This window comes from Ailuropoda melanoleuca, chromosome 1 (genome assembly GCF_002007445.2).
Source record: "Ailuropoda melanoleuca isolate Jingjing chromosome 1, ASM200744v2, whole genome shotgun sequence".
Lineage (NCBI taxonomy): Eukaryota > Metazoa > Chordata > Mammalia > Carnivora > Ursidae > Ailuropoda > Ailuropoda melanoleuca.
Genome location: NC_048218.1, coordinates 108057840 through 108077763, shown reverse-complemented (window position 1 = coordinate 108077763; position 19924 = coordinate 108057840). Strand labels below are relative to the sequence as shown.

Genomic DNA, 19924 nt, shown 5'->3' with positions numbered 1-19924 from the left:
GATTTCAAATAATTAAATTTGCAAACTGTTACTGAGAAAGAACAGAGCTGCACTCTAATGTGAAAATATGAATTTAGCACCTCAGGAGTAAAGGGAAATAATGAATATTTCTTCCATTAAAAAAAAAAAAACCCAAAACTCCGAACATGTATAGTTCTTATTCCCTAATCAATAATATTTTAGTAGCTACCATTCATTGAGCTCTTATGGAAATGCCATTGTATAAAACTCATCACACACATACATGAACTTTTAAATTATCACAGCAATCGTATGTGGTGGGTGCTCTCATTATACCCATCTTAAGATGAAGAAAGGGAGGCACTGAAAAGTTAATTTCTCAAGGACATACAGCTAAGGAGTCGTAAAACTGGAGTTTGAACCCAGGTCATCTGGCTTCTGAGACCGTGCTCTTTAACTGACGTGCATTTTGGTGGAGACCTAGTTTTACATGTGTTTTGTTTGTTACCTGGTTGTTTGGGGTCACCTTTGCGAGGGTCAGCCAACCAACCAGATGACTCAGTTTTAATTCTGGAAGCTCATTTGCTGATGGATGGTTGTTTGTACATTGTATGTACATTGTCCCTACAGGGGGACACAGGTGGTATTGCAGAGTTTAAGGATGACTCTTCCCAAGTCAGTCAGTCTCAGCTCTGCTGGTAAGGATGAAGCACATTGAAATATTTGGGTCTCGATCTCCTTTGAAAAAGTTTTTTTTTCCCAACATAGCACTTAGTTTGTCAATAGGATTTGTTGGTTCTCCGATAATTGAAGAAATATTAATAAAATGACCACTTAAAATAGATTTTTTTACTCAGATGCCTTCACACCCGTTAAGAAGGCTACGGGGTACAGTGGGTCACTAATGAGCTCCCTGCTTTTGGATCCTCAAACCTAGGTGCTGATCTTACTTCTCTCAATTCCCACCCCACTTGGTCTTAAGCGTGCTAAAAAATAACATAAGTGCAACAATCACGTAGGCCTGTTTCCTTGACTCTTAAGAGTTTTGCGTGACAAATTTTTAAATTTTTCATCTTATTCTGTGTATAAAGTGATATTCCTGCTGATGTGCCTCTTTCAATTCAGCTTACTGTTATAAAGCAGAAATTCTTTTCTCACTGCACGGCCCCAGCATGCTCCTGCAGTATGAATTTATGCCAGTTTGGGAATGCCTTCAAGGGCAGGAGAGCATATGAAATTATTTAGAAGCCTCGCAGTGGCTTTTAATCTTATTAGTAGAGCTATGATTTAACTTTTCAAGTAGGCTTTGGCTATTTACTACTCCCTTCCCTTTTCTAGTAGTAAAATAAATAAGAGCCAATAACCCAAGAGCGGGAGATCTGTGTTGCACAGGAAGTGATCCATCCTTTCTAACGAGATCTGCTGTTACTACTTCCTTTGTAGTATGTCTCTTTTGAGTCAACAACCTTTCCTCTCACTGGTCCTTACCTGCCTTAAGGGACAAGATGAACAACGGGAAGGCCTCCTGACGTCTCTTCAGAATCAAGTTAATCAGGTAAAGTATAATATGAGAATATTAAGCCAGGCAAGTATTTTTCTAATGGCATTAATTTGCTTTCCTTTCAAATACTGAGATTAAACTCATAAGATGACAATATATTTTGATTAGCTGCGAGGAGACACAATCCATTCTGTATTCCCCTACCTGGTATTCTAGGCACCATAAGATTCACAGTTTTGTAACAGTGATTATGCAGTGTCCTATGAAAGTAATATTTTGTACACTGCATACCACTTTGACATATCTGCTCGTCTCCTGACCCTGCGTCATGGGAGAGGTCCTAGAGTAATGTGTGTTGCAGGCGTGGTGCTGAGGCAGCGGACCCTCTCTCCAGCTTTGCCAGCCCGGCCCCCACCTATCTGAAGGATCTCAGCTTGAGCTCTCTTGGTTCAGAAACTCAGTTTTATTTTCCTGCCAGAGCCAAACCAGTGCCAGTTGAGTGTAAAGTACTGATTTCAAAGTCAGAAGGCATTGATTCGTTTACAAAGAATTTGAGTTCTGGCTTTCCACCAACCACAGTTCTCCTGGTCACTCTTTGGGGCATTTGCATTCTGTGTACTTCAGGGAAGTCAGGTGATGAAACCAGAAATTGGAAAGTGTGGAATTGAGCCAAGAAGGTAGATGGGTCATGTAGGATGTTTTATCCTGCTACAGAGCCAAATGGAACTCTCCTGTGGCCCTCCGTTTCTATGACATATTACTCTGATGACCAAGATTCTCCAATGTTTCTTACTGTGCCTAGAATAAAAATGCAAAGTCTGAGCTTAGAGAGGCCTACATGATTGGGCACTGGCTCCCACTTCTGCCTTGTTTCCTACCAGTGATGCCTTGCTCACTCCACTCTTCACACTGACTCCATTGCTATCCTTTTTTTTTTTTTAATTTATATATTTTAGAGAGCAAGCTAGCATGATTGGGGGGAAGGGCAGAGGGACGGAGAGAGGGAAAGAAGCAGACTCCTCAGAGCATGGAGCCAAAGGCAGCGCTCCATCCCACAACCCTGAGATCATGACCTGAGCCAAAATGGAGTCAAATGTTTAACTGACTGAGCCACCCAGGTGCCCTGCTATCCTTTTAACTTGGCAAACAGATTCTCATCGCAGTGCCTTTGCATCGTTTTTTCCCTTTATGTGGAAGGCTTTCCTCCCAGATAATAAGAGGGTCCTCCCCCCACTTCTTCAGATCTGTGCTCACGTGTCACCACTTCATGGAGGCCCTCCTGATTACTTTCCAAAAATAGGACCGTGGTCATTTTTGAACCCTTGCCCTGGTTCATACAACTCATTACATTTGACTTATTTTTATTTGTCCTGTTGCTAGAATGAAAGCTCTGGTGCAGCTTTGTGTTCACTGTCTTGTACCCTCACGTCAGACTTGGGAGAGGACTCTATTGATGAGGTTTGAGAAATGCTCTCCTCTCACCATGCCATAAACTTACAACTCATCTGTTAGGCAGCGTTACTTCCCCTTGTGACTCATTTTAACTCATAAGATGATTCTTAGTAGTTACCATACTTCAGAGCATGGCAGTGGTGGGAGGGACTTTGCCCTTGCCATCTGATTCTAGGGTGTTGCCCACTTGTGGTTTGCCTTTCCTAAGCAAACCTTCCCTTTGCTCACATTAGTCTGAATCACTGAAAGAACTCACTTTGTAGAACAATCCACCACTCCACTGATGTCAAAGTTGTCATATTTTTCAAAATAGTATACACATTCTGTATCAACGAAGGCAAGAGTGTAAGGTAGCAAGTCCCACCCCTTCAATAAAACATCAAAATAATACGTTTGTTAGGGTTCATAGAAGGTCCCTAGATATAAAATGTAGTTCTGTCTAATCCAATATTTATCTCTATAAGACCAGTGAAATAATATATTTAAAAAATCTTTTTTGTTGGTTTGCTTATCTTTAACTTCATCTTCCTTTAAAGCATTTTCTAAGACTTACTAACAGGATTGTAAATAGATAAGAATTTTCTTCTTCAACCTATAAAGTCAATAAATAAGAAGTAGCCAGATTTCCGTCTGCATGGAAAAAGGGGAGGAAAGCTAAAATTTTATTTTGCTTTGTTTATTAATTCGTTAAAGTAAGAAGTTATTTTTGGCTGTCAGTAAGAAGTTCAATATAACTTTAAGGAAAAAGATCCATTTTAATAGGGAAAATAAGTTTTGGGGTCTTCCATCTTTTTGCTGATTTAGATTTTAAGTAATTGGAGAGAAGAACGATACCAAGATGACATAAAAGCCCGGCAGATGATGCATGAAGCGTTGCAACTTCGCCTAAATTTGGTAAGGGGCATTTCTAGTGTTTTCCCTCCGTTATGCTTATCTAAATGTGAAAATAACTCCAGCTTCCCACTTCTTCTATGGTCATGCTCTTCGTTACAAGGTGTGAGGCCTTCCACTGTTTGCTCTAACAACTTCCCTGTCTCTCACGTGTCTGTCCTCCTTGCTGCTGACCTTCCTGTCTGGTCTGACTTCTAGAGGGCATAAGTATTTTGGGCATTGGTTTGCTTTCTGCACCTCCTGCCCCAGGGAATCTCTCCTTCTTCTCAGTTTGTGCTAAGAGTAGGTCTGAGAAGGCTACTGCTTTGAGATGAATTAGCTTTTATTATACTCATTTAAAGACCCATATAAAAATGTGCCGTAAGATGAAGTTTTGTCAAACTTTCCATCAGATTGGTCATAAAAACAAATTCAGGGAGGCTATACAGACATATAAAATTTCCCACACTTTGCACGTGTCTTTGAATTTTTCTTTTCCTATTCGATAAGCCTCAATGAAGGCTACTCTAGACAGGGCTTGCCTGATATTTGGCAGTTGTTCGTAACTTAATTCCTGCACATGAATGAGTAGACCTGGGGGCCAGGCCTCCTGCTCCTCAGTCTTCAGTGTTACTGGATGTTTCCAAGTGTCAGTTTGACAACAGGCTTAGATTCAATAGTAATTGAACAACACAAAGTTGTAGATAATCAACTTACCTGGTTTTGACCTATTCAGATTGGACGAAAGTTATATTGCAAAACTGGGTATTGTGAAAGATTAGGAGCAAAAGAAAGTTAATTTTTCTATTATTTAATTCATACTGATGATGTGCCCATGCTCAGATTCCCTTTCTCCTCCCACCCCCTCTCCTTTTTTTTTTTTTTGAAAGACCAAATTCCTGTGCTAAAGGAACCAAGAAATAGTGACAAATAGGTAGCTAGTAAGAGAGAAAATATGATAACCCATAAGCTAACGTCTTATTATTGTAGTTGTTGTGTTTTTTTTTTTAAATCAAAATTGGCTACATAAAGTGATGGGGACGGTATTTTCTTTGTACTAATGTTTTGTTGTATTTTTTTTTTGTGCCAGGTGGGTGGAATGTTTGACACTGTGCAGAGGAGCACCCAATGGACGACAGACTGGGCCCTCCTCCTCCTCCAGATCATTACTTCTGGAACTGTTGACATGCACACTAACAAGTATGTTCTTACTTCACACTCAGTATGCTGCACATGTGCATGGTAGAAACTTTGATAGGCTGACGACAAACTGTCACAGCTTAGTCTCTTAGTTACCATCAAGAGTTCTGTGCCCTAAATAAAAACGCTATTAGTTAAGAGTGTCTTGGTTTTGCTTTAAAGTGAAAATAATTATATTTTTTTTTTCTCTCTTAGTGAATTGTTCACAACAGTTCTTGACATGCTGGGTGTTTTAATCAATGGAACGTTAGCCTCAGACCTATCAAATGCATCCCCAGGGGGATCTGAAGAGAACAAACGTGCATACATGAATTTAGTAAAGAAACTGAAAGTAAGTTTGTGACCTGCTTATATATTATGAGCTCAGATAGTTTATGCATTAGCTATTTACTGCATTTTATCTTAATTTACTGTGTTAAGTTAGATGTTATTTATTGCATTCAGCTAGTGTTATGTGGTTATTTTGCTATTAGCTTTACCTCAGCTTACTAGTACTCAAAAGTTACAAGCGTATAGCTTGAAGTTATTTCTTACAATTATATTCACAAAGTGTTTAACTTGTTAAGAAACTTTAGAAATCTATTATCAAATATATAACAAAAATGCCCATAAATCCATTCTTGGACTGGCCCCTGTAATTGAAAAATACCCATTTACATTGATATTTCTAAACCCAATTCATTTGACCAACCAATAATACAGTCTTTGAAATAAACTGTAAACGGTGCAGAAAAACAACAACAGTGTATCTTCTCAGTAAACCTTATCAATAAAATAACCTTATCAATAAAATAACCAATGATTACCTTGAGGCCTGACCCTGGATTTGAGAACGTGTTCTGTGCTGCGGCTTCTGCCTTCTGCTGGCAAATACTACACTGGATTTCTGTCATTTCAGCACTGTGATGTTTGTTGTGTAACCAGGGTCCCATTGTATGTGTTCTATTTTCTACTTAAATAGAAGAAATGAAACATACTCACTACTCTGATTGAAAGCTGCATCATAGGCCATGCTCAAGGTTAAAGAACATTCTGGCTATAAAAAAGGAAATGTTTCATAGGGAAACTTCCTTCTCACCAACTTTTGCCTTCGTTGTAATTTCTGTCCCACTTCTCTATCTGTTTTTGTTTTTTTGTTTGTTTGTTTTTTTTAGAAAGAGCTAGGAGACAAGAGATCAGAAAGTATTGACAAAGTTCGACAGTTGCTACCTTTGCCAAAACAGACATGTGATGTTATCACTTGCGAACCTATGGGTTCCTTGATTGACACAAAGGGAAACAAAATTGCTGGATTCGACTCTATAGATAAAAAACAGGCAAGAGTAAATGTTTGTTTCTTGTATATATTTTCCTGTCTTCCTATAGGGTATCTGAAACACCTCAATTTAACAGTTTCTTCATTTTTTTTTTAAAGCACGTTCTTGTCATTTAAATATAATGGTCATTGGCATTATTATATAGATATTCATTTAAAACTTTACGTGGATTTAAGTGAATTTCTGAAGCCTGCTGAAGGAAAACTAAGTAAAAATGTATTGTTAAGGGCCACCCTGGGTGGCTCAGTCGGTCAAGCATCTGCCTTCAGCTCAGATCATGATCCCAGGATCCTGAGGGTCCTGGGATCCAGCCCAGCTCCTGCCTCTCTGTTCAGTGAGGAGTGTACTTCTCTCTCCCTCTGACCACTCACTCGCGTGTGCGCACGTGCTCTCAAATAAATAAATAAAATGTTTTTTAAAAAATGTATTGTAAAAATAAAAGAAGGCAAAGACCAGGTCTGATTTTACTTCAGAGTCGGAAACAGTATGTTTAGATAAGAAAATTTTGATTGATAAAGTCTTCATGTAGTAAACTATTTTGAGTAAAAAATATTTTTAGGGTGAAGGTACTTAATTTTCTCATCAGTTAAACAATATTTCAATAAACACTTATTTTATATAGGCTATTAAACAAGGTTCCCTTAAATACGAGAAGAGTGGTTATTCTTTCAGTGAACATTGAGCAACCACAGAGATGAAAGACAGAACTCTTACCCTAAGCAGAAGTAGACAGACAATCACAGTGTGGTGAGATTTGTGTTATGGTACAAAGTGTTAGGAGACCCCGAGAAGAAGCCATCACCCTCAGGTAGTCAGAATAGGGTCCCCCTAAAAATTGACACTTGAATTATTTTGAAGGATTAAGAGTTAGTTGGTAAGTGGGGAAGAGTGTGATACAGGGCAATGGAAGAGTTTTTCGCAAAGTTATGGAAGAATGTGGCTCTTAGGAGAAACACAATGCTGCATTAATTCAGAGTAACCCGAGTACTTTTACCAGTGTGATTGTGGAGACAGAAAAAGCTAGCATTATGGGCAGGTTGAGTTTACAGTGTCATTGGGCTCTCTAGTGATGAGACATCTAGAAACCATTTGCTTATATGGTCTTTGCACCTAGGAAAAAGGTGTAAGCTCGACAGTATGAGCAGTCAATTTATACAGGGTAAATGAGCCTTGATTTTGGATAAATCCATCCATGGAAGAGTTGTGTAGATATCAACAGGAGCATTCATAGCTTATGGAATGCCTGAGTAGTTGTTTTTGGGGTCATTCTGAGCAACAGTATTTTCAAGTTGGTATGCCAGGCAAAGTACCAAGAGACATCACCAGCTAATGTTAAAAGTCAGAAACCTTTATTTTCAGAAACAGAGTAACATTTCCTCTTCTAAACTCAGTAGAGATAAGTTTAAATTAAAGGACTTTATTTGTACCTGTTGGTACAAGTTACTTCTGTAGTAATATTCCTTAACTATTCAGAAATTGGCTTATTAAGTACGTGAAAGATTCCTGTACTGATTCAAGTCCGTACATGTTTGGATTGAAGTTAATTTGAGCCCAATTAGAGGTTGACTATAACTTGAGTCTGACATTTTGTTTTATCTTAAAAACAATAAAATTTAAAAAAAAAAAAACAAAATAGATTCCAAAAGATTATAATTTATGGTAATTTAATAAAAGGTAAGATCAACATTGCAGTACATTTCAAAAAGTTTTTTTTCCTAAAAAGAAAACAAAAAAAGCCTAAGTGAAAAATACCAATTTATAGTAAAATAAACTGAACCATCTGGTGGTGTAGCCTGAACAGAGTATTATATGGTCTAAAGAACCGCAGAATTGAACCTAAAGGTCTGAATTCTAGCTGTAGCTCTCCAGTGATCGAGCTGTGTAGCCCTGAACCAGTGCATTTACCTGTCTGCTGTATGCTAGGGCAATCTAAGCCTCACCACCAGTCAGAATGTTCTCTGCATCCACGTCTTAAGCAAGCTTGGCCTCTGAGTCAGGAAAAGATCTCAACATGAGGTCATAGAGCATTATCTCAACCACAGGGTCTTCAGGTCTCTACAAAGCAGAAGGTGTCCCCGTGGGATTTGTTTGAGGGTCAGAAGAACCCAGCTCCTCTGTCCTGGGCCTGGTTCGGGACCGTCCGAGTGGACCGAAAGGTGATCAAGTACGAGGAACAGCATCACCTGCTGCTGTATCACACACACCCCATGCCCAAGCCCCGAAGTTACTACCTCGAGCCACTGCCCCTGCCTCCCGAGGAGGAAGAGGAAGAGCCCACATCTCCCGTCTCTCAGGAACCAGAGAGGAAATCAGCTGAGCTGTCAGATCAGGGAAAAACCGCAATAGACGAGGAGAAGAAAACAAAGGGAAGGAAGCGCAAGACGAAATCAAGCTCAAGAGTTGATGTGAGTAAGGGAAGTCTGGAGGTCTTTGGCCCATTAACACCTAGTGGGAGATTCGGTCATGCCCAGAGTCTGTCCCTAGCAACAGGAAGAGCATCAGAAGCCTTATTGTCATAGTTGTAATCCTAACAAAACTCTGTCTTAATCAATAGAATGACACATGAACAGTGACTTATCACAGACGACAGGATTATAGCTTCTGATTTTTCCTCCTCTACTGTTCATTGCTTTAATTTTCGGCTTCTTTTCCCTTGTGAATAATCTTTAATTAATATTTCAGTGCCTCATAATTTCTCACATTTGAAACTTGAATTTCTTAGAACCCTAAGTTCTCATCTTCTTACATATTTTTATTTTCTCATGTCTAAAATATTTATTGTATTTTGAGCAGTTGACACCTGTAGTAAATTAATGTGAAAAACTATTTGCATTTCCCTAGCTAACATTCCATCTAATACATCCAGTAGGATGTTTCTGAGGTTTCATATTTTACCATTGCATCTTATTCTCCTGTATATTTTACTTCTTTCGCATGCTTTCAGACTATAAAAGATAAACACAATTCTTAAAAGTTTCACTTCTTTTTTTCCTATTAGCCTTCCCTACCTATACCAACGTTTTCTTGAAAACAGCAGAAATCTATGATATGGTAATTTGGAAATAATTTTATAGCATTTATAGAATTAATATGTAAAAAATATCTTTACATTTAAATTCACCTGGAAAATACTTGAGAGAGAATTCAAGACAGTTTTGTATAAAATTCCAGTGTATTCTTGTACAATGGAAGAAATAGTCACAATTTAGTGGTCAGATGTCATTTCTCATTATTATTATTTACCTATGAGAACCAAAACATATCTTTTCCTAGCTGATAGCTTGGTGATTATTATTTTTCTAGAAAAGACCACTGTCACTTTTGGATACCACTTGAATGGCAGTGTCCTCTTTCCATATAGTCTTCCTACCAATATTCCTTTGTCTTGAAGGAGGTGCTCAATAAGGTCCAGGCCGCCACTCCCTAAAATCTGGACTCTCCTAGCCCATCAGTACACATGGATAGGTTTCTGTTCTTTTCAGATACAAAAGCCCTAAAACTTCTCTCATTTCCCAAGTGAGTCCTGGTAATGTCCCTTCTACACTACTCCTGTAACTGCCCCTACCCAGTGGGTTATATTTCAGGGATCCGAGGTTTTGTTTTTCCTTGATCCTTTTTGGCTAGACTAAGAGAAGGGAGGCGGGGGGTGGCAGGGGAATTGAGACATCTGGGTATGAACCTTAAAGACTTTGCATCTCTTATAAGGAAGGTGAAGCCTGGGTGGGAGGAGTGGGGTGCAGGCAGATGGTGGCGAGTCTATGTCTTTAGGTTGCTGCCTTGAAAATTGAAAATAAGGTACTGTCTCGGCCAGGGATTGGTCCTGAAGTATTGTAGGTCTTTCTGGCCTCATTCTCATCCGGACCCAACATTTCAGGAAAGCTTCCTATGGTGACCTAAGATGAAACAATCCCCAGAGACTTAGCACATCTAAAGATGTGCTTTCAGTTGTGGGCAGCAGTCAGTATTGATGTGCTTTTAGTTTTTTAAAAACAAACTTCAGAAGTGATCCTTTTCCATCTTCCCTCCACTGAAGCCACGTACTTCTTAAGTCAAAAGGTATCACTCAAATGAGTGTTTTGCAGAGAGCATGCTGACGTTCTTGCCTTCCATCTTCCCCTCTAGAAAACAGCCCTATCCACTGGGATCGGAGCTGGCTCAAGTAATGTGATAAGAAGGATGTGTATTCATTATCTGTATAGTTTGTGGAGTTAAGTAACTTTTTTTTCCCCCCAAACTTTATGTTGAAGGAGTATCCACAGAGCAACATATACCGAGTGCCTCCTAACTACTCACCCATTTCCTCCCAGATGTTGCACCACCCGCAGTCCACCTTGTGGGGCTACAACCTCATGGGGCAGCCCCAGCAGCCGGGTTTTTTCCTTCAGAACCAATCACTTGCTCCAGGTATGTGAAGAGAGAGTGTGGCCGGGTCACTCTTGAGATGTGAAGTAGCTTGGGGTTTTCTTTACTTTTAACCTGAAATCTTCACAAAACGTGGAATTGACAAGAACGGAGTACTCAGTTGACATTTCTGTAATCCTTTACACTTGAAGTGTTTTTTCTTCTTCTAAAATAAGGGTTTTTTAATGTTTCTCTTAATCTAGTTTTGATTGTCACATACACGAATGTATTCTGATTGTAAGAATCAAATAATACCTGAGCATACAGTGATTCAATATGTGGCCAATTCGGGAGCGTTTCTCAAGTGTTAAAATACAGTTTTAATTACTAGGTTATGTTCTGAGTTGGGAGTTTTCATTCAGTGTTAGAAGGAAATTAGCCACTGATGAAAATTTGCAGTATCAGACATAAAGTTGATAAAAGTTGTATGCTGTGAAATTTGTATGTTTTTGTCAGATATATTCTTATCAGTGTTTTTAAAAATTAGACAATATTGCACAGTATCATTATTTTTTTATGTGATTCAATTATTTATTCAACAAAATGTATTGAACTTCATAATGTTCCACACTCTGTTTTGGGTGATAGGATACTGCAGTATACAAAATGAGTAAAAACGTTCATTCTTCTTTGGTGAAATAAGGGTTATATTATACATGCACACACATACAACTATGTATATGTGTGTGTTTATAATTTAAATTTTTAAAAATGTAGCACTTAGAAGATGGCCTAACCCAGCAGACATGTTCAACAAATGATCTTAACATATTCCACCTCAGGGTTTTTGCACCTGCCGGCCCTCCATGCCTGGAGTGCTTACCCTTAGATATTTTTCATGGCTCACTGCCTCCTTCCTTTGGGCTTGGTCAGATACCATTTTCTCAGTGGGCTTCCACTGACCACCTTCTTTTATAAATGGCAAGCCACACCCCTTCCCTGCACCCTGTTCCCCTCTCCTTTCTGTTTCTCCATAGATTAGCACTTGGTTATATGCTATATATTTAACTCACTTACTGGTTTATTATCCAGCTTTCCCACAATGGGGCAGGTATGTTTTCTGTTTCATTCACTGTAGTGTCCTCAGAACTTAGAGCAACCTCTGACTTTTAGTAAGCTCTTAAAAATAGGTTGCTGAATGAATTAATAATGTGGACTACAAGAGAGTAAACTAGACAATGACAGATGTGGAAAATAATATACAATCATTTTCCCATTTGACTTTCTCTTTTCAGTTCCAAAATTTTTTAGCATTTTTAAACACCAATTCAGTACGAATTGAAGGCTAAGTATTTTATAAAGACCTATACTTTCTTTCCCTAGAATACTATAAAAGATGTTTAAAGTTAAGGAAGTTTAGGTATTGGATAAGTTTTAAGTACGATGACATGTAAGAAAAAATGTTAAAGAAAATAAGCATTTATAGGGATTTTTTTGTTGAATTGATTTTTGTAAAAATATGAATCCTATGAAGATGAAGAGTGTACAGTATGCTTTCATTCTTATATAGTTAAAATGCAAAGCAGTATGTCCCCTCAACACACGTGTGCGCACACACCCACCCACCCACCTACCTACCTCTCTACACTTTCTTTTTCGTGTATACACACTGTTATAAGGAAATATTTGGGAATATTAAACACCATATTCAGAATAGCATTTGGTGAGAGAAGGTGAGGAATGTAATTAGGTAAGAATGTGCAGAAGGCTTCAGGGATACTTACTATATTTCTTTAGTTGGCTCAAAGGTACAATATTATAAAAAAAGTTAGGAAACTTAAAGTGGACTGTGGCCTAATCCTTAGAAAGGATCTCCTTTATCTATAAAATAGTCCATTAAGTTTTTATGTATTAGTATAGTTCCAGTTCTTGCTTCCAACAAAAGTTACCTTGCCATATGTTACTTAAATTGACTTTCCTCTTTTTTCCCAATGTTCTTTAAATCCTGCTGAATAATTTCATAAATCACATTGCTGGTTGTGGTTTTGAGCCTTTAAGAGAATGTGGGTTTTCAGCTTTAAAATGTTTGTTCCCACCGTAAAACTTACTTAAAAAAAAGATAAAACATCTTTTGTGAGATAATTATATTTATATAGAGGATTTCTTAACACATATATTAAACTATCTTGTAAATGAGTGATTGACACCTCATTTGAAGCCAACAAATATTGAAAATTTTTCCCTCCAAACTCTTAAAGGCATTTGACAAATTATCTATGCAAATATGTTAAGGATTTCCTTTGGTTTCTCAGGCATCACTATAATCAACTTTTCCTGTTTGATTTCAAGCCTTCAAGAAGATGTGTTTTGTCTTTTGAGTCATGGTATTTGAAGTTTCCAAGCCTTTCAAGTTTTGAAAGTATTTTCATGTCACTGTACGACGAAAGAGGCATTTTTATTTTGCCATGGTAAAGAAACTTAAATATCATGAGCTTCAAATTTGTTTAAAATGACAGAAGAGTTTCTATGACTGGCTTAGGACACTTGGACAAATATGCCAGGAAAGCAGTACACTTTATGCAGGTAACGTGTTCCCGAGGGCCTTGCATGATTTCAAACCCACGTGATTCTAAAATCATGTCCTCAAGTCCGTTTCAGGCATTTCAGCGGATCAACCGAAGTGGGGCCTCCGTGATATCACTGAAATACTGTAATTCACTCCTACTTCACTGTCCCCATCCTTTAGGAATTATGCAGTTCTCAACATGTCTTTAATATCTGTATGGTGTGTGGCGGGTCTTATTTTCCATTTGCACCTAAAGTGAGGCTTAGAAGGTAAGGTTTCTGTGTTTTAATATAATAAGGAAGACCTGTTGCGTTAACGTGCATAGAGAGCCCATCTTTCTGGTTGCTTTTGTAGGTGGCTCCAGACTGGACCCCACGGGCTCCTTCGTCCCCACCAATACCAAGCAAGCTCTGTCCAACATGCTGCAGCGGCGCTCGGGCGCCATGATGCAGCCGCCCCCGCTGCACGCCATCACCTCCCAGCAGCAGCTGATACAGATGAAGGTCCTGCAGCAGCAGCAGCGGCTTCTCAGGCAAGCCCAGGCTCGACCGTTCCAACAGGTTTGTCCGGATCCGGCAACGGAGCCCTCTGCTTTCTGTTAGCGCCTCTCGCTAGGGAGGAGAGTGGGGCACGGGGCGTGTTCTTCCTGCCCGTGTATCCCTGAAATCTCCTGTGAGTGCAGGTGTAACTCTGCTACGGGTTTATCCCTCTCGTGTATTTTACCGTTACCGTTGATCAAATAAGAACTTGAAGTATCTTAAGTGCGTTAAAAGTACACCTTAAAGCAAGAAGAGCTAATGGCTCTCTAGCCCCTGAGAATCAGCAGGTCTTTTTCCCTGTAGTGACCCTAACTGAGCACTCATTCCTTATAATTACCACCATATTCTGTACTCCCTTTAGCTCATACTTCCATTTATTACTAGATTGATCACTCTGAGGTTTTATTTCTAAGGTCCTGTTGTTTCTTAGGTTTCTCCCTACAATGCTCTGCATAGACTCTATTTTCAGGATGTACTTAAATAAGGTCTATAGCAAATAATATATTACAAATAATAGTCAATGTGTGGATATCTTCAGTTTCATTCTTGATTTATATCATTGCTATTTTTATGCCCTCTAACTCAATTTTCTTTAACTTTTGAGATGACAGTGATTGTTCAACAAAACAATGGTGGGGATCCTACGCAGCTTACTATAGGCTCATGAAGCCCACAGATCTGTACAATAAATAAAATAGAAAAAGAGGAGGTGAGATTGGGACCCTCCCTCCATTTCTATATACTTTCTGTACTTTCCAATTTTTCTAAAAAATGCACTATTTTAATGAAGATGAGGAGGATGATAATAATAGCAGCTAACACTAATAGAGCACTTACTATTTGCCAAAACATTTTTAAAAAAAAGATTTTGTTTATTCTTTTTGAGAGAGAGACAGAGAGTGAGCATGAGCAGGGGGGAGAGGCAGAGGGAGAGGGAGAAGCAGACTCCTCGCTGAGCCCGGAGCCCCATGTGGGACTCAGTCCCAGGACCTGGGGATCATGACCTGACCTGAAGGCAGACACTTAACCATCTGAGCCACCCAGGTGCCCCCCCCCCAAAACATTTCTAAGTGCTTTAAATGTATTAGTTAGCTTAGGTCCCACAACAACCTGGGATTTAGGATACTTTTTTGAACCTCAAAGGAAGTAGCCAATCCACAGGTGTATCTTGCTCTAAGAAAAACCATAAAACTTTGAAATTAGCAAGAAATCTTAATGCTTTTAAAAATATCCTTTATATTTTGGGTAGCTTTCTAGGCATATCTCCATTGTGTAACCTATGGCACTTTTGCATTCAGTCCACTTAGTGATTTGGGGCGGCAGGAGGTTGGATGGTTAGTTATACATTCTTAAAAATGGCTCTTGTTTTTACCTGCATTATAAGAAGGACAGGAGAGTGGAAATAGGTCAACTGTACGAGAATGCGACCAACAGTCACTGCATGTTTGTCCCTCCCTGACCTCTAGCAATTGCTTACACTCTCTCTGGGTGTCAGGTAAGATGGGCCTACGTTGCTTCTTACACAGAAATGATAAGGATTTTGATTGAAATACTAAGAAATACTTATTTTGCTTAAATAAGCAGCATGTTTGGTGCCATTTAAAAAACTCAGTGGGATTTTAGCTATTCTTGAGGATGAGCAAAAATAGTTATTACCGTTTTGAATCTTGTCAAGATTAAAAAAAGCTTGCTGTAAGTTGAGTAACCATCCTGACAGAATGAATTCAGCTCCCTTTTAAAGTAATTGAGAACTAAGATAAAATTTATCTTCCACTAAGTTTATTTCTTCTTATCTACCTTTTTATCACAGGGTATAATTTGTCTTATTAATAGCCCACTTTCAGACTATTACTGCTAAGTTCAATTTTGAATTGCTCTAAGGAATAGCATGGGGGCAGAACTCTCTGGGCTATTTATAGGTAAACATGCTTTTCCTCAAGCTTCACTTCTGTTATAAGTCATGACAAGCAATTTCCTCTAAGGCACATTTTTTAAAAAAAGAAACGGAATAGAATAACCTACATATAATCAAAGATTCATGCATATTTGCAGAGAAGTCAAGCTTATGACCTAAAACATACCTGGACGTCCCCATTACTTCTACATTTTTCCTCAAAACTCTCAAAAATACCTGACTATTCTTTTATACCACTTAAAGTTGTATTGCTTGTACGAATAAGAATTAACAAATAGTTGGCTCTTTTTCTGATTCTTTCTGCCAGCTCTGTTTCTTTCCTTTTTCTTTTCTTCTCATATTTGTCTTTTCTTTCTCTCTCTCTCTTCCTCCCCCCCACCCCTTCTCCTTTCCTTTCCTTTCCTTTCCTTTCCTTTCCTTTCCTTTCCTTTCCTTTCCTTTCCTTTCTTTCGAAGTCAGGAATTCCTTCTTCAAGCAGTAAAAACACAACTTTGTAACAGTGATTGTAAAATATTTACCTTCTTCTCCCCCCATATTTTTTTTTAACAGTTCGTTGAAACTTGTTTTTTTGTTTCTGATGGGCTTTCAGAAACAGACTTTTTTTTTTTTTTTCTCCTCTCACCATTCTTTAGGTGTTGGATACTTGAGGGAAGCAAAATACATGCATGGTGCAGCGAGATGGTCGAATGGTCCCACCTAGGTCAGTGAGGTCAGTGAGGTCATATGTAGCATTTGCCAGAGTGCCTGCAGCTAGGATGTCTGGCGGAAATGTTAGCTCCTTTCCTCTCATATACAAACGATTAATATACATGGAATCTAGCTAAATAAGGTATTGTGGAGGAAAAAATTCTCCTTGTGGTAATCCTTTAACTGGAATAAAGGCAAGATTATATGGAATATAAGTGATATTGATAAGTTGTTTTAATATATGGTTCTGGTTGCAGTTGTTTTTCTTCTAAGTACTGACCTATATCCTTCATGATAAGAAATGATAGAGAAATGTTGATTCTGATTTTGGCCAGGACCATTTTCTCAGGTTACATGCCTATATGTAATGTGACTTTCTATAGCTATGTAAGAACTTGTCATGTCTTTTTTTCTTAAGAAATAGAAATCATTTTTCTTTTTATCCTAGCAATTTTCTAATTATAAGAATCCATGTTCTTAAATGTAGCAAATGTGTTAGATAATTTTCATTGACCTTAACCTTCAACACTGATTTTTGGAAGTTTAGCAGATACTTATTTTATAGACTGATGAGTTTTCCAAGCCTTAGATGTGACTCCTGCCTAGGCCAGTTGTCCAATAACCACCCCCGGTAGCCCCTCTTCTGATAAGATCAGACAACAGATCTTATACTCTGTATTATCTTTGCATCTAGTGAGCAGAGGGTAGGAATTTATGAAAGGTTTTCAAATGAATGCATGTTTTGAAAAACTATTTCCAGGAGCTTAGAGCTTCCTAGTAGCCTCAAGCCTTAGCAGTCTGATTTTTATCCACAAATTCATCTTAACCGTCCTGAGTGCTTCCAGAAACTGCTTCCAGAAGTGACCTCTGCTATGGTTCTTTTGAAAACCTAGATGGGGCAGGGAGGACATAAATTCCTGGATTCTGGATATGTCTCGGACCGTACAGAAGAATCCCCTTAGCCTCTTTCCACCTTAATGGAAAGAAGCTGATGTACGTAGGAATCATCTAGCCTTAGATAGTGCACAATGAAAACTCCAATATTATTATAAAATAACTCTGTGTCCACAGCAGAGACTGAACATCTGCTTTAGGCGGTCATGGGATTTTCTGTTATGGACCTTCTTGTATTTCCTAAAGAATGTATTAAGACATTGGTGTAGTGTCTAGAAAACAGATGCTAAATAGCATGGATACTGTTAAGTATTTTTAATCAAATTATTTGGTGCAACGGTTATAATTGAGTGTGCTTTCTTACAGCTCTAGTACGTACCGGTACGCATAAGGAAGGAAACTTGTTTTCATTCTTTTTAGTACACTCTTTACCCAGGAAAGTAAAAATGGTCACTCTCCATTCCTTACAGAATGTCCCTTATTTAAAGGGGGCTCACTGTAGCAAATATGTCACCTTTCTGTGCCTCAAAGCCTCATCTATAAAATGGAGCTAATGCAATATTTACTTTATAGGGTTCTTGTGAAATTAATGTTTTAATACACATAACAGCCCTTATAACAGTGGCTGGCTCATAGTAAGTGCTCAAAAGATGTTAGCTGTCATCCTTGTTGTTAATGTTTTAATAGTGTCATGAATGTATTATTTCAAAGGAAATCTCTATCCCATAAAAATGATCTTTATTTTCTTAAATATGTTAAGGATCGAAAGAGAAGAAAAACACTTCAAATGCTTTACTTCTGTCATTATATTAATTGTCCCTAATAAGACTGGTGCTCAGTGGCTGCCCATAGAAGACGCCAGTAAGAAGGAATGTTGTTTAGTTTGTTTAGTTTTCCTAATAGCCATTTTGGTTTCTTGAAGCAGTGTATTTTTACTGTCTAAATTCTATAATATAAACTTGAGAGGGGCTGATAACAATTTCAGTATTAAAAATATCACTATATCTTCTGCAAATCCTATGAGAATCATTACAAAATACAGAATTTTGGTGAAAATAATGCAAAATGCTGCTTAAATTGTTTTCCAGTCCTCTTACATCCAATATTTTTCTTATTCAGAAGGAACATCCTTCATCAGCCCCGCCCACCCCCCCCCGTGCGTGCACACACACGCACACACACACGCGCACACACGCACACACCCCCATATCAGTTTTCTAGGGAGGGGGCTTTTGGACGGAATCTTTTAAGTTTTGATCCAAGAAAAGGACTTAATTGTTTGTCTTGTTTTATGGTATAGCTCTATCCTAATTTCCCCCTTTCAGTGCAAAAAATCATTTTGCTGTTCTTCGTAGTAATCAATGCTAGCCAGTTTAATAGTCCAAAGAAAGACAATGTGTTTAGCTTAAATTTGGCTGAGACAAATTTGGAAGAATGCAATTTGTTATAGGCTACAGATAATCATATGGATATTGATGACATTAAAGAAAAGATTCCTGACAGAGGAGGGAAATGATGTGCCCGGTAATAGCTGGTGGTTACTTGTAAGAACATTAGGTTATTAACCACGGGACAGGTGCTACCATTCTGTATCTAAATGAAGGAATTAGATAACTTAATGAAAGAACAATGACTGAGTCAGAGCCTCCCAGAGTAGTTAGCTCCCTAGCAAAAGTAAATCTGTAACATCCTGAAAACATGCCTCTTGGATTGATGAAACCCATTTAAGTTGAGCGGCTACCCTTTGATAATTCATCTCTTACCCTAGGGATGGAGCGTCACCTTGAAATACCTGTTTCCTTCCTTTGTTCTCTCCCTCCCTCACTCTGTGGAGGTGTATTTCAAACATACAGAGAAGAATAGAAAATACAACAAACACTAATGGACTTACTACCTAGCTTCACTGAATAATAATGTTCTGCCATATTTGCTCTAGGTCATTTAAAAAATAAAACATAACAGTGTGTCTACTCTCGTTTCCCTTCTTTCCTATAAAGAGGTAATCACTGTCATGAATTTAGTGTTTTTCTTTATTAAGAATGTTTTTTATACTTTTACTACATATTTTTGCAACCATTAACATAAACATATAGTATTAATTTTGGATTTGAAACAATGTAATGGTCTCACACATGTATTGCATTGTCTTGCAGCTTTTTTATTTTGACCAATTTTGAATTATATCTACTTTCTTACATGTTTTATTCATTTGTCTTAGTTGATGCTAGTCCATTATGAATATTAGCATGATATTTATCCATTCTCCTGTTGATCATTTATTTCCAATTTTTTCTTACTTTTAACAATGCTACAGGCAACACATTTGTATGTTTCTTCTGTACATATGCAGAGAATTAGGTAGGGTGTGTACTTGGAAGTGGAGATGCTGATTAGATTTCCAAAGTGGTGGTGATTCCCCTCAGTTGTAAATGACTTTTTTCCTTTCTTCACATCCCCACCAACACTTGATATTGTCAGATCATAATTTTCTCATTCAGAGCAGTTGAAACAGTATTAGGACATTTTAATTTCTATTTCCCAGTTACCTGTGAATTTAAGCTTCTTTTATAACTTTTATTAACTATTCAAGGTTTCCCTTCTGTAATTTCCCTGATAGTATAATTTGAGTGTATTTCACAATAATTTTGTTCTTATTTGCTGAAGGTAAGCACAATAGCCATA

General features: G+C 38.1%; 2 protein-coding genes across 17 annotated transcripts in view; one reads left to right on the top strand and one right to left on the bottom strand.

Moving 5' to 3' along the window:
* Nucleotides 1-5892, bottom strand: part of P2RY12 (purinergic receptor P2Y12) — a 44871-nt gene extending 38979 nt beyond the window's left edge. The window contains exon 1 of the mRNA XM_002916347.4: nucleotides 5791-5892. The gene's annotated coding sequence lies outside the window, so the exon portion shown is untranslated. The remainder of the gene's footprint in view (nucleotides 1-5790) is intronic.
* The window catches only part of MED12L (mediator complex subunit 12L), a 361057-nt gene that overhangs the window by 308944 nt on the left and 32189 nt on the right, over nucleotides 1-19924 (top strand). For 14 of the 16 annotated variants that reach the window (XM_034664576.1, XM_034664493.1, XM_034664507.1 and 11 more), the window contains 8 exons: nucleotides 1405-1516; nucleotides 3719-3808; nucleotides 4875-4984; nucleotides 5180-5315; nucleotides 6139-6300; nucleotides 8343-8705; nucleotides 10548-10704; nucleotides 13562-13767. In XM_034664576.1, the coding sequence (XP_034520467.1) occupies nucleotides 1405-1516; nucleotides 3719-3808; nucleotides 4875-4984; nucleotides 5180-5315; nucleotides 6139-6300; nucleotides 8343-8705; nucleotides 10548-10704; nucleotides 13562-13767 (1336 nt within the window). The remainder of the gene's footprint in view (nucleotides 1-1404; nucleotides 1517-3718; nucleotides 3809-4874; nucleotides 4985-5179; nucleotides 5316-6138; nucleotides 6301-8342; nucleotides 8706-10547; nucleotides 10705-13561; nucleotides 13768-19924) is intronic. The other 2 variants (XM_034664531.1, XM_034664565.1) reach the window with 2 other exon arrangements.